This window comes from Colossoma macropomum, unplaced genomic scaffold, assembly GCF_904425465.1.
Source record: "Colossoma macropomum unplaced genomic scaffold, Colossoma_macropomum, whole genome shotgun sequence".
NCBI classification, from domain to species: domain Eukaryota; kingdom Metazoa; phylum Chordata; class Actinopteri; order Characiformes; family Serrasalmidae; genus Colossoma; species Colossoma macropomum.
In genome coordinates, this window is record NW_023494784.1 from 7,577,992 (window position 1) to 7,593,886 (window position 15,895).

General features: G+C 40.9%; 1 protein-coding gene across 1 annotated transcript in view; it reads right to left on the reverse strand.

Moving 5' to 3' along the window:
* The window catches only part of dip2a (disco-interacting protein 2 homolog A), a 214,836-nt gene that overhangs the window by 49,697 nt on the left and 149,244 nt on the right, over positions 1-15,895 (reverse strand). The window contains exons 5-6 of the mRNA XM_036577004.1: positions 13,603-13,845; positions 8,455-8,589 (exon numbers count right to left, since the gene is read on the reverse strand). Of these exons, the coding sequence (XP_036432897.1) occupies positions 8,455-8,589; positions 13,603-13,845 (378 nt within the window). The remainder of the gene's footprint in view (positions 1-8,454; positions 8,590-13,602; positions 13,846-15,895) is intronic.

A 15,895-nucleotide genomic window follows, 5' to 3' on the forward strand; every position in this document is an offset into this window, starting at 1 on the left:
TAGAATCCTCTCTCACTCTAAAAAAAAAAGCGCATATCACCCCACTTCTATGTCAGTTACACTGGTCACCCGCTTCGTTTAAAGTCGTCCTGCTAACATACAAACCTCTACTTGATCTCCTGCAACCATACTGCCCTGTCCGAACACTTAGGTCCTCTGACACAGGTCGTCTAGCTGTCCCCATATTTATATTGGTCACTGTTGGGGGCAGATCTTTGAGCATCATGGCCCCCAAACTATGCAAAACATTACTGTAATCTCTTCATGACTGTCCCTCATGTTCCTCCTTCAAAGCTCAGCTTAAAACATCCCTCTTTTCTCTTGTAAACAGACCTTGGGTATGAGAAAGGCACTATATAAACCGAACATATTATTATTTTTATTATTACTACTATTTAAACTTTCAACAAAATTGTGAACAAGAGGATCCGGAGACATTTGGTGGAAAAATGTACATATTGGAAAACACTTAATCTGATTTGGAACAATTTTGTTTACCACAAAGTGATATTCTATGGTAAATGGAACTCCATTCACTTTTCCCATAGAGAAGAACAGCTTAAACACAGAGCTCCTAATATGGGCCTGCAGAGTGGACATTACTGGAGATGACAGCCTTTGAATATGTCAATGTATGTGTTGATTTGATAGCGTTACAATGACATCAAATCACAGGTGAAGACACAAAAGGAACTGAAACGGAGAGAAAGTAAACATCACTATCAACATTCAAACACTCAAAATAACACTAATAACACAAATAACAATAATTAAACAAACATCCATAATTACATAACGGCTCTGTCCTGGCCCTGAAGCTGGGGTGGGGGGGGTGTGAGTGAATGTATGGAGGAGACCCTTTCACACGTTCTACTCAGTCACTAGAGACTGGAAACACAGCTGCTGTCTTTCTGACCTGATCACACACAACTCATCCATCCAGACACACACATCAGCATATGTACTTATGCATTCACACACACCACCCTGCAGAGGGGAACCTCAGGGTCTTCTAGGCTTTCAGACAACGCTTAATGATTTCTGGGAACACATAAGTGCACGTCTATAATATTTAAGTTCATTTTTTATTGAATATAATCAGCCGGCTTGTTTATTTAAACACTGCGGGTACTGTAGAAAGGCCTTTATTACACTCATGAGTTTTGGTTGTAAACAAAAGGTTTAAATTCTTCAAACAGTTAATGGAAAATGATCCAATCAGGATTGTATCTAGGCAGAAACAGCTGAGCGAGCTCTCCCATTGGTTAGGCCTTCAGGAGCTGGAGTGAAGGCCTAACACGTTAGATTAACTACCGCCATAATTAGGAAGTGACCGAGGATCAATTAGGTGAGAAGAAACAGTAAATCTAGTCCTGGAAGTTCTAGATACGCCAATAAGTATGAAAATTAGTCGTAGTCTAACCAGGTTTCAGTCTATTGTTAAGTCACTATAAAACAGCTACATACAAGCTCAAATACACATTAAAGGGCCAATGTGCTACATTCTTCTTGTATGTTATGTATTTATTTATTTGTTTATTAAATGTTATTTATTTATTCGTATTTATTACTTAAAATGTGTAATTTTAGGCAACTTTGTGTGTCACCTCCCAACCTCTCACTATTTAACAGGCTGTTTTTATTACTGGGTGTAACATCCGTTCACTCTTTGTCCCGGTCTTTCTCTGTTTTTGCCTTTTTCTTGGTTTCCCAGTGCTGTGTTTTTGTATATCTGCCATGTGCCTTTGTTTTCTTGTGACATGTGCTTTTGTTGTCATGTTGGCTCCTCCCCTGTCCTGCCCTGTCTTCACCTGTTCTTTGTCTCCTAGCTCCGCCCTCTCATTGGTCTCAGGTGTTTCTTGTTTTCTGTTAGTATTTATACCCCTGTGTTTGCTCAGTCCCTTTGTCTCGCATTGTCTATATACCCTGTTGTTGTTTCTTGTTTAGTTCTGGTTTACTTTGTCTTGTCTTGGATTTATCTGTTCCACTCAACTCTGCCACTGTATTTTTGGATCTCACTTAAAGGCATCCTGCCTCAATGCCTCCTATGTTACACTGGGCCTTTGAGGTCTGTTCTGATTGGCTGCCTTAGCAGTTCACACCGAAACACTCTTTATAACCTCAGCATGAAAGCTGTAGGCGAGTATTGTTTTTTGGTAATATCATAAAAACTATGAATTCAAAACTGACTTTTTCTTGCATTTTTTGCAGCTAAACTGGTGAATGGTTTGTTTTAAAATAATACAAATGACATCAAACTTTCAAAAAAGTGAGGAATGTTCAGCTTTCTTCGATATGGGCCTCTGTTACAATCTCCTTTACGTGGTTTAAATGTTCATTTTTCATTTTAAATGGCCAAAACAGGTTCATGTGCAGTACTGTTAGCCTAGTGCTAACATACTATTAGAAACCCCATAGGGGCGCTGGCAGAAATTAACATTGTCGTAGAGGTGTTTTGGGTGTTTTTTGACATTTTTGGCTTGAAATCTCTAACAGTCATGGTTCACCCCTACCTTCCTGACACACAAACATCATAACCCCCCATCACCAACACACACACACACTTTACTCTTCTTTCCTACTGGTTTTACACAATTACAATGTGCTACCAAATATTGCACTGATAATGCGGTAATTAGTGCCGTTTGTTGTATGACACTGTTGAATGACACACATGTACACATCAAGGGGCTTCCTGAGACAAAACAAATGCTATGGTTCACAGTTGCCATGGCAACCCAATAAAGAGCCGAAGCCAAAAACAGGAGCTTGATGTCATTTCAGAGCGTTTAATAACGTTAGCTAAGCGCTGCTCATCAGCTCTGTAACTCTTGACAGCAGTGAGAGACGGATCAGTCTGTCTGATGGAAATAACATATATCTCCAACACCTGCCATGTTCCATTCACCTGCTTAACACGATTAAATACAATTAAAACATTTAATCTTCCATTACACACTGCTGGCAGAGCGACAGCTCTGCTGCACTACATCCACTACTGCTGTACACTGCTATACTACAGCGTATACACTAGATTCTCTATATGCTGATATAAACACTACACTGCCATATTACAGTATAGCCAATATACAGTGTACTGCTATACAATATGCAGCATATTACTATAATCTACACACAGGTGGTGTTCTGTATGCAGTCGTGTGCAAAAGCTTGAAACGCGCCAACCAATCAGCACTCAGTAGCAGTAATTCTAACCAATCAGCACTCAGTAACAGTAATGCTAACCAATTAGCACTCAGTAGCAGTAATTCTAACCAATCAGCGCTTAGCAGCAGTAATGCCAACCAATCAGCACTCAGTAGCAGTAATGCTAACCAATCAGCGCTCAGTAGCAGTAATTCTAACCAATAAGCACCGAGTAGCAGTAATGCTAACCAATCAGCACTCAGTAGCAGTAATGCCAACCAATCAGCACTCAGTAGCTGTAATGCCAACCAATCAGCACTCAGTAGCTGTAATGCCAAATAATCAGCACTCAGTAGCAGTAATGCCAACCAATCAGCACTCAGTAGCTGTAATGCCAACCAATCAGCACTCAGTAGCTGTAATGCCAACCAATCAGCACTCAGTAGCTGTAATGCCAACCAATCAGCACTCAGTAGCAGTAATGCCAACCAATCAGCACTCAGTAGCTGTAATGCCAACCAATCAGCACTCAGTAGCAGTAATGCCAAATAATCAGCACTCAGTAGCAGAAATGCAAACCAGTCAGCGCTCAGTAGCAGTAATTCTAACCAATCAGCGCTCAGCAGCAGTAATGCTAACCTATCAGCACTCAGTAGCAGTAATGCTAACCAAATCAGCACTCAGTAGCAGTAATGCTAACAAATCAGTGCTCAGTAGCAGTAATGCCAACCAATCAGCGCTCAGTAGCAGTAATGCCAACCAATCAGCACTCAGTAGCAGTAATGCCAATCAATCAGCACTCAGTAGCAGTAAGGCTAACCAATCAGCGCTTAGCAGCAGTAATGCCAAACAATCAGCACTCAGTAGCAGTAACGCCAATCAGTCAGCGCTCAGTAGCAGTAATGCCAACCAATCAGCGCTCAGTAGCAGTAATGCAAACCAATCAGCACTTAGCAGCAGTAATGCTAACCAATCAGCACTGAGTAGCAGTAATGCTAACCAATCAGCGCTCAGTAGCAGTAATGCTAACCAATCAGCACTCAGTAGCAGTAATGCTAACCAATCAGCGCTCAGTAGCAGTAATGCTAACCAATCAGCACTCAGTAGCAGTAATGCTAACCAATCAGCTCTCAGTAGCAGGAACACACATCCTTTAAACACTGTCCATCTCAGCACTATCAGTTCAAAACAACACTACCACTTGTGTAGTGTGGAGTGAATACACGCGCTCAGTCCTGGACCCCAAGCTACGCGCATTAATAATGTCTGGAAACCTTGCTTTTCAAGATGCTTTTGAACTTTGTTCGGTTTACAGTGACTTAACATATTAAAGCATCAGCAGGTTTACTGACAGGAAAACAACTTCACATGTAAATATTGTGGTGACAGTTTTAATGTGTGCTTTTACCAACATTTTAGAAAACGGTCAAACCGTTATTTTATGAATTTATTGTGATGAGTTTCTATCTTTTAGCTAGATGTCCCCATATTATAGGATGGTACCAAGCTGGGAAGGTGAAGGCTAGCACGTTCTTCCTCTGGGTCGTGTGAAGCTCCACCACATCCTTTCAAACTGCTGCTAACATAACGTCATTGTACATCTCAACTATTTGGAGGAGAGCACTAATTGACCACTGAGTGTTGGGGTAACACTCAGTGGGCAATTAGGCGTTGGGGTACCCACAAAGAGAGAGCAAGGACTATTATGATCTCTTGGACTCCTGCTTACCGAGGGCTGTGGCATCACCTGGGGTCAAACTCGCGATCTCCTGACAACTGGGTCAACGCATAGTTACTCCAGATCACTATTTAAGCTACAAACTACTCGTTGCTGAAATGTGATTCATTGGATTTACTTAAACATACAATGAGAGTTTAAATCTGTGCTTTTAACAATATTTTTAGAAAAGAAAACTGTCAAATCAGTATTTTTATTTTTTTTTTTGTGACCAGTTTCCATTTGTTAGCTAGATTTCCCCATATTACATGATGGTACCAAGCTGGAAGGGTGAAGGCTAGCACGTTCTTCCTCTGGGTCATGTGACGCTCCACCACATCCTTTCAAAGTGCCACTAACACAACGGTATTGTACAGTTCAACACTTTTGGAGGAGAACACTAACTGCTGTTATGTCAGATAACAGACACCTGAGCTGGCTAGCAACGCACTGAGTGTTGGGGTAAGAGGGAGGACCATCCTACCCACCCAGAGAGAGCGAGGACTGGACGGAAGGCTGTGGCATCACCTGGGGTCAAACTCGCGATTTCCTGACGACTGGGTCAACGCAGAGTTGCTCCAGATCACTATTTAAGCTACAAACTACTCGTTGCTGTAAAGTGATGCATTGAATTTACTCAAACATGTAAATAAAACATGTTATATCAACACAACCTTATCATTCGGTTTACTCACCTCTGGCAATAACAGTGTAATATATTTTATCCATATGCAAATGAGGCACACCTTTGAATCAAGCAAATTCAATGCATCATTTTTTCCAGTGAACCAAGAAAGACACTGTGATGAACACAAAGCTGAGTGCTGGAGCTAAATATATAAAGCATTAGCACAGAGCTGCTTTACGCTAACAAATGCCTCGCAAGTATTTTCCCTTAATTAATTGCAAAATCAAAATGATTTTTATTTGGAAATTTTTTAAGAATTGTCCCCAAAGCAGTACGTGTTCTCCTGCTCTAACACACCTTCCTCAGCTCATGAAGAGCTTGATAATTAGCCGTTAGCTGTGACAGAACAGGAAAGACGAAACCGTGCCAAGCCCGGGGTCACCTGGACCGGCAGTGTAAAGGTGAAAGTGAGGGAGGCACACAGGCACAGGAACACTGGAGGGAAAGAGGGAAGGAGGGAGATTTAATAAACGAGTATAAATACCATCCACGGCTCCGCCATCACCTCCATCACTACCTGAAGGAGAGAAAGTGTGAATGAACACAACGATATTCAGGGAGATTTGTGAGATTTTAGCCTGAGGCGTTATGCTAATACAGCGGATCCCCCCCTGCCCTGAATATATCTCCCTTTCTAGTGTACGGGGGGGTTTACTCAGCCACAGGAGAGTTTAGTGAGGTCATTTATGGATTAATGTTGCTTATTCCAGTGTACAGTTGTTGTTATTGGACTAATATCACCTATTCTAGCCTTTAGGAGTATTTATTTAGCACATAGTATCTACTATATGTAGCGTGTCTAGTATATATAATGTTTACTGAGATTATTCATGGACTGATATAGTAGTTGTTCATGGAGTTATATTGGCTATTCTAGTGTATAGGAGTGTTTATTGAAGTTATTTATGAACTAATATCTCCTAGTGTCTAAGAGCGTTTATTTAGGTTATTTATGGACTAATATCGCCTATTCTTGTGTATAGTAGTGTTTATTAAAGTCATTTATAGAGTTATGGCTCCTATTCTAGTATATAGGAGTGTTCACTGAGGTTGTTTGTGGAGTAATATCTCCTATTCTAGTGTACAGGAGTGTTTATTGAGGTTGTTTATGGACTAAAATCTCCTATTCTAGTGTATAGGAGTGTTTATTGAGGTTGTTTATGGACCAATATCTCCTATTCTAGTGTATAGGAGTGTTTATTGAGGTTGTTTATGGACCAATATCTCCTATTCTAGTGTATAGGAGTGTTTATTGAGGTTGTTTATGGACCAATATCTCCTATTCTAGTGTATAGGAGTGTTTATTGAGGTTGTTTATGGACTGATATCTCCTAGTGTATAGGAGTGTTTATTGAGGTTGTTTATGGACCAATATCTCCTATTCTAGTGTATAGGAGTGTTTATTGAGGTTGTTTATGGACCAATATCTCCTATTCTAGTGTATAGGAGTGTTTATTGAGGTTGTTTATGGACTAATATCTCCTATTCTAGTGTAAAGGAGTGTTTATTGAGGTTGTTTATGGACTAAAATCTCCTATTCTAGTGTACAGGAGTGTTTATTGAGGTTGTTTATGGACCAATATCTCCTATTCTAGTGTATAGATGTGTTTATTGAAGCTGTTTATGGACTAATATGTCCTTTTCTAGTGTACAGGAGTGTTCATTGAGGTTGTTTATGGACTAATATCTCCTATTCAAGCATTTAGCTGTGTTTTTGAGGATGTAAATGTTCAATCCTATACAATTACATTAGTATGTAATTACAGTTGTAAAAGTACATAATTAATTATAAAGAGCAAAACAACAATAATAGCTCTGTAAAGTGTTAGATCTCTCCCAGTCTGTCTCTCTTCACACAGTGTAAAGCTGCACAATAAAATGACACCAAAATGAAAACTTATTAATGATGAGTATTACTCTCATTAACTCAACACACCACCAGCACCCTGCTTACACACACACACACACACACACACTTAAAGAGGAATTCCACAGATTTTTTCTAAGCTTCTGCATGATGAAATCATTCAGATGTAAACAAAGTCATTCAGAGTGGTTTGGTGTCAGAATTCTTCTCAGTGGTGGTGATAGGAACCAGGAGTCCAATGCTGCCTGGTGTCTGAGTCAGTTTTTTATTACATTTTGAAATAAGGCTTTTAAAAATGCAATTTTAATATGAATTCATGGTGGAGGGGAATATGTAGGGCACTGTAAGGCAAAAAGAATCCCCAAATAAAATGTATTTCTTCATAATTTACCCCTTCTTTACCATGATCAACATTCCATATAAACTCAGAAGACTCGTGTAGGTTCACTGGTGGGTTTCGATAGTAAATAAAATGTCTATATCTGTGTTGTAGTCATGGCGACCCCTGGTTCCTATCACCACCACCGTAAAGAAATCAGCCATTTCACACCAGACCACTCTGAATCTCTCTGTTTACACCTCAAACACTGAATTACACTGAAATTATGAAAAATCATTCAAGCTCTCCTTTAGCATTTATCAGTGAAATGATAGTAATGATGATGTCATTGCTTTATTTAATGTACAGTGGCCTCCTGACCTGTGGCCTGCTCTGGTCATTGTTTATTTAAGTAAAGAGCTGCAGTAGGCTGAAAAACGGTAGAATTGCCCTTTAATTTAGAGCAAGACTATTTGAAGTAAGAAGAAAGATTAATAAATGATTTATTGCTTACATTCACCTGTTGAGACGTTTGTGATGTGAGTGGTCTGAGTCACACAGTGGACGCAGTGAATGAGTTTGAAATGAGGTCCTGTTGCTGACAGGAAGTGAAAGTTTTTCCTTGCCGAGAGCCGATTGGCTGCGATGCATGCGTGTGTCACAGAGGGGGAAAGTGCTCAGTTGCCGTGGTTACAGGGTGTGATGTGGCCACTCACCGTCAGCCGTTTCCATGGTGCTGCTGGTGTGTGTGTATCCGCGAGGGAGTCCTCTGACCGACGCTACCTGTGGACGCTCTGCATGCAGCGAGCGCTCAGACAGACCCGTCACATCCGGGGGAGCACAGTGGTTATCTGGGATTGAGGGAGGGGGTCAAACGTCAAACGTGTGGGTTGAATAATAATAAATAAATAAATATATACTGTGAAAATAAAAATATGTTACTAAACAGCCATGTTGAGCATACTTATGCTACCTGAGCCACAATGTTTACACCAGCGGTTTGTTGTGGTGACCAGACAGACAAGCTAAGTGATGAAAGCAAGTCTGATAAAGTGTTTTGTCTCCTATAGGAACGCTGTGTATATTGTCCCTAACTATGATCAACAGCAACTCATTACCTTCATGCAACTTTGGTTGCTTGAAACTCACATGAAACTAAAGCTGGCATTTTTTATGGTGAAACTTTAATGCAACTAGTTGCATGTTGTGAGTTGCATGCAACCAACTCTGTGCAACTTCACAATCACATGAAGCAATTCACAAAACAATCAAAAATTGCACGCAACACATGACTACTCAACTAGTGAGCCAAATGAGCAGCATATATTTGTTTAACTAAATTGTCCTCGCTATGTAAAGTCATCTGCGATGTGTTAGGCTGGCTTTATGGGGTGTAACTTTCATGCAACTAGTTGCATATTGTGAAATATCTGCAACATAACTTCTTTTCAACTTGACAGTAACACAAAGCAATTAAAAAAAAATCTAAGTTGCACACAACACATTCAGTTACTCTACTAGTTAGCCAAATTAGCAGCTTGTATTTTTTTGACACACTGTATTGTGTAATTTACTTATTTGCAGGATTTTAATCCTTTTTGTATATTTTTGTCCAACTAACATTCTTTTTTAAATCTTTATATCTTTTATCTATGTTTTTTTAACTATATATTTTTTTTGTTGTGTGTATGTAAAGCCTTTGAAAATACATGGTTAAGCAGCCATTACAGTTATAGGCTATTTTATGTCTCACTCATTCTTTCCAAGAAGCACAAGTTCATTGTGGACAGCAGGCTAAAGAAGAATTGTGATACATTCAACTTATGTAGGTTTCAAGCAACTAAAGTTGTGTGAAAGTTTCAGCATGCAAAGCCAGCCTTACTTGCAGGATTTTTATTGTGTCTGTATCATTTTTCCATTTGTCACTGATGTCATTTTTTCTATATCTATCTTTGATTCATGACTATACAGTATAGCTGCTACATTTACTATATTTCATTTACACTATGTTTAATTCTTCTGTGTATGTTCAGCCTTTAAAGTTAATTTTTAAGTAGCCATTATGGTTCTACTTGATATCGCGCTCATCCTATCCTAGAAGCATCACAAGGCACTGCGCTTTCTGCAATAAATTTGGCTCTTGAAGGAATCTCCGTACAAGTAGGGGGCATCAGGACCGGACAAAATTAATCTAGCCACATAGATCACAATAACAGCAGGCTAACAGAGAAATATTGCCTTCAAAACTTTTAATACTGTAAGAATAAAGAAATAGAACTAAAAGAGCGCAGGGTCGATTTCTGGGGCTAAACAACTAAAATAGAAAAAATACACAGGGTGTAGTTTATAAAGCGTATGTTTCTGGATAACACATTTTAATCATGCTAGGAGAAACGTGAAACAGAATGATCATTAATACAAAATAAACCCGTCCCACAGTTTTCGAGATACCAACACTGTTCCAACTCTGGAATGTTCGGTCTTTCTAGCAACATCCTAGCAACCACCGGGGATACAATGGCAACCGCCTAGCAACCAACTAAGATAACATAGGAATCTCCTAGCAACACCTTAGAACTACATGGGTAAACACAGAAACTACCTCGCAACACCTTAGCAACCACTTTGGACATCACAGCAACCAACTAGGATACCACAGCAATCTCCTAGCAACACCTTAGCAACCACTTGGGTTACCACAGAAACTATCTAGCAACACCTTAGCAACCACTTAGGATACTATAGCAACCACCTAGCAACCAACTAGGATACCACAGCAATCTCCTAGCAACACCTTAGCAACCACTTGGGTTACCACAGAAACTATCTAGCGACACCTTAGCAACCACTTAGGATACTATAGCAACCACCTAGCAACCAACTAGGATACCACAGCAATCTCCTAGCAACACCTTAGCAACCACTTGGGTTACCACAGAAACTATCTAGCGACACCTTAGCAACCACTTAGGATACTATAGCAACCACCTAGCAACCAACTAGGATACCACAGCAATCTCCTAGCAACACCTTAGCAACCACTTGGGTTACCACAGAAACTATCTAGCGACACCTTAGCAACCACTTAGGATACTATAGCAACCACCTAGCAACCAACTAGGATACCACAGCAATCTCCTAGCAACACCTAGCAACCACTTGGGTTACCACAGAAACTATCTAGCGACACCTTAGCAACCACTTAGGATACTATAGCAACCACCTAGCAACCAACTAGGATACCACAGCAATCTCCTAGCAACACCTTAGCAACCACTTGGGTTACCACAGAAACTATCTAGCGACACCTTAGCAACCACTTAGGATACTATAGCAACCACCTAGCAACCAACTAGGATACCACAGCAATCTCCTAGCAACACCTTAGCAACCACATGGGTTACCACAGAATCTACCTAGCAACACCTTAGCAACCACATTGGACACCATAGCAACCAACTAGGATACCACAGCAATCTCCTAACAACACCTTAGCAACCACTTGGGTTACCACAGAAACTACCTAGCAACACCATAGCAACTACTTTGGATATCATAGCAACCAACTAGGACACCATAGCAATCTCCTAGCAACACCTTAGCAACCACTTGGGTTACCACAGAATCTACCTAGCAACACCTTAGCAACCACATTGGACACCATAGCAACCAACTAGGATACCACAGCAATCTCCTAGCAAAACCTTAGCAATCACTTGGGTTACCACAGAAACTACCTAGCAACACCTTATAAACCACTTTGGATACCATTAGCAACCACCTAGTAACCATCTGCACAGCTGTGCAGTTATTCTGCATTTTCTTCAGGAAATGCAATTTTCTAGTCAATATCATTATGATTATCATTAATAATAATAATAATAATAATAATAACAAATACTACCTTTTTTATTTTTAATACTTTTAACTGATCCAGCAGACTGAAAAACAGCAAATAAAAGCATCAACCAGGGGATGATTTCTACAGTAGTGGTGAACAGTGGAACCTAATGATAAACAGACTCGAGTCTGGCTTTACTGAGGGCACCAGCAGAGGCACTGAGTGAATTGAGAGCTTATTTACAGAGACAGCACAGAGATACAATGAGAGTGACCTTAGGGGTGAGAGGGGGAGAGAGAGAGAGAGAGAGAGAGAGCGAGAAAGAGAGAGAGAGAGAGAGAGAGAGAGAAAGAGAGAGAGAGATAAGATGTGCAAAAAGACAGTGAAAGAGAAACAGAGGAGGAGAATGGAGGAGACAGTTAAAAATAGAGTGAGAAAAAGAAGACAGAAGCAGAAAAGGGGAGAGATAGGGACGGAGAGATAGCGAGAGAGGCAAACAGAAAGTGATATTGGGGAAAAGAGGGAGTGAGAAAACTGCAGCATCACATTTGATAAGCAAAGCTGTGAGAGCAGAGCCCGGCGAGAGAGCGAGGAGCCGGAGGCAACACTGGCTGAATCCCATTCACAATTCAAGGCCTCTCTACACACGCAGGACAAAAACACACAGCTCGTCAACAGGAGCTGGAACACTTCACAAAACTGTCAGGGAGATGTCAAAAAGAGGCCCAATTAAAGAAGGACCATGTGGTGCAGGAGTGAAACCTGCTCTCTGGGTCTTTTGTCAGGCTTTGAGAGGAACATAGCCAGCGGTGAGAGTATCGGAGCCAGAAAAGTCCATGGATCAGTAGATAAATCAACACAGAGAACCAGGAGAAACATACCAGCAGCTAATGACGCACAGGACTTACTGAAGGGATAGAAAAGAAAAAAAGCAAGAAATCTGAGCAAAGAGTCTGGAGTAGGGGCTGTTTGGAGTCTAGGGGCTGTAAGGTGTATGTGGGATCCGGGGTATATGGTGTATATGGAGTATATGTATATGTGGAGTAGGTGGGTCTAGGAGATATCTTTAGTGTATGGGGTATAAAGAAAGTAGTATCAAAGTTTATGGGGTGTGTTGGATAAATGGGCTATTAAGTGGGTATATGGATTATAGGGGGTGTACAGAGTATACCGGGTCTAGGAGGTATGCATGGTATGTGGGGAGTATGTGGCATATAGGGTTTAGGAAGTCCATGGGGTATATAAGGAGTGGCTGTTATACAGGGTCTAGAAGGTATATGGGGAGTAGGTGGTATAGAGGGTCTAGGAGGTATATGGGGTATATGGGGAGTAGGTGGTATACAGGGTCTAGAAGGTATATAGAGTATATGGGGAGTAGGTGGTATACAGGGTCTAGGAGGTATATGGCTTAGTGGGAAGTAAGTGATATATAGGGTCTAGGATGTATATGGGGTAAATGGGGAGTAGTTGTTGTGTAGGGTCTAGGACTTATAATGGGTATATGGGCAATAGGTGGCACATAGGGTTTCGGAGGTTTACGAGGAGTGGGTGGTATATATGGTCTAGGAGGTATATAGAGAGGTATACAGGGAGTAGCTGGTACAGGGTATAAGAAGTACATGGGGTATACAGGGTATATGGGGTATAGGTGATACAAGCATTCTTAAAGGTATGTGGTGTAAGGAGTCTATGAGTGTATATGGGTGTAGAAAGAACATACAATGTTAAGGGTATACAGGATATAGGGACTATACAGGATTTTTAAGGTATATGGGGTATAGAGAGAGCTGAAGGTGTTATGGGTTTATGGGGTATACAGGACATAGGACATACCCTGTACGGGGTACAGGAAGAATACATGATGTGAATATGGTATAGAGGGTATAGAAGGTGTTACAGACTGTACCCTTAACACAATATATACACTCAATGCCTCATTTATATAACCGTATGAACTGTATCAATATCGGGCGTTAAGGCTATATGGGGTGTATGCGTGATCAGAAGTGAGCGAGGTACTAACCGAGCTGTGTGTGAGCCATGAGGTCAGCCAGAACGGTAGCAGCAGAGCCGGAGGTTGCGTTGGCGCTGTGGCTCCGCCCCCCAGGATGGGAGGACGTGGAAGAAGCAGAGGAGGAAGTGGAGGAGCCCTGGATGACCCGGTTAAACCAGTGTTCCACTGTGGGGTGCGGCTGGTATGGAGATGATGTGGCCATCCGTCCCTGTCGCCGTAGCGATCCCTCATCCTCCGACGCAGAGGAGGTGTCTGTGTGGGACGAGACAGACGTAAGTGTGTGTGTTGGTGTGTGTGGTGTTTCCATGGTCTTCTGTATGAGTGTAAATGCTGCTGTGCTCCACCAAACCAAGCCCAACCTTAACCTTAACCTCAGTAGCCAAAAGGCCGGGTTTGACCTCAGTAAGGTTTTTTTTGGAGACAAAAGCAAAAAGAGCAGCCAAATGTCCCCACAACCACAAAATGCTCATATTGTCAACATCCTGGGGGATTTGGTGGCTACAAATAGCTAAATACCCCCATAAACACTAGGGTTACATTTCATTATGGGAAGACAGTGAAAATGTACTGGTCAATTCAGTAAAATGCCAATTTTATGTTTTAACAGGACCGTAAAATGTGACATTTTGCAAGCAAGGATTTTATTATTCGCTACTACAAAACATGAGTGCCTGGACATAAACACATTGCCAAGCACACTGTATGTCAAAACGTTTGTGGACACCCCTTCTAATTAGTGAGTTCAGCTTCATTAAGGTGCATCTATTACTGACACAATCCAATTGCACACACTGCTTGCATAATCTCCATAGAAAAGCACTGACCAGTAGAACGAAATGCTCTGGACCAGCAGCACATGAGCCTAAGGTCACCATGCCCAATGCCAAGTGTGGGCTAGAGGGGTCTAAAGCCCCCCAGCATTGGGCTGTGGAGCAGTGAAACTGTGTTCTCTGGAGTGATGGAGCTCCATTCAGGATGAGTTGGAGTGATCCAGAACTGACCATCCAACATCAGTAATGCTCAATGCACTAATGCTCAATCAGATCCTCACAGCAATGTTCAACATCTAGTGTAAAGCCTTCCCAGAAAAGCAGAGGGCATCACTGCAGTAAAAAGGGACAAACTCCTTTTTAATACTCTTGATTTTGGAAGAAATATTAGATGAGCAAGTGCTCACAAACTTTGGGCCAACCAGGCCAACTCCTCTAGCTGATGCAGCAACAATGAAAATATCGCTGCTGTTGGAGCAAAATCTTATATCTCCAAAATGGTAACTTTACAGGAGAAGGAAAAAACCTACTTTACCTTTAATGTAAGTCAATGGAACCAGACTTTTTCCAAGTCATTTTGGGCCGTTTCTTTTGGTCCATCATGAAATTTACACACAATGTAAAGAGCAACAGGCATTTTCAAAGTGTGTCAAAAACTGAAAATTGGCAAAACTGGAGATATAAGGTTTTGTTCCAACAGCAGCGACATATTTCTCTGATTAAAAACATGTGAGCACATCATCCACTGAGGAGAAAACAACTTGTGACTGCATTCTGAAGGTTAGCTGTATCTGACAAAATTAGTCAGAATACAAACACACACATGCAGAATCAAGTCAGGCCAAAAGATCAGTTTTGACCTCATTTTGGGAGAAAAAAGCAAAAAAGAGCAGCCAAATGTCCCCACAACCACAAAAGGTTCATATTTCAACATGCCGGTAAATAGACACATGCATACTTAAACACTAGGGTTGCATTTCATTTCAGGAAAATGGTGAAAATGTACTGGCCAGTTCAGGAAAAATTCCAATTTTATTTTTAACAGGAATGTAAAATGCGACATTTTTGCAATAAGTATATCACTGCTGTCGGAAGAAAACCTCTTACCTCCACTTTTGACGTTTTTCAGTTTTTGGCATAATTTGTTGCCCTTTACATTGTGTGTAAATTTAATGAAGAATGGACCAAAAGAAACGTCCCAAAATTACTTGGAAAAAAAGTCTGGTTCCATAAATTTATATTAAAAGTACAGTAGTTTTTTTCCTTCTCATTTTGAAGATACGAGGTTTTGTCACGACAACAGCTATATTATGCATTGCTACTACAAAACATGAGGTCATAAATGAGTTCCCAAGTAAACTATATGTCCACCCTTGTGACACCCTTTATTAGTGAATCCAGCTTCATTAAGGTGCCTCTGTTACTGATACAGGAGCTCAACTGTGCCACACACAGCTTGTATAATCTCCATAGAAAAGCAAATACACAAACGCATCACCAAGTCAGGAAGAACAGATCTTGTTCTCGAGAGA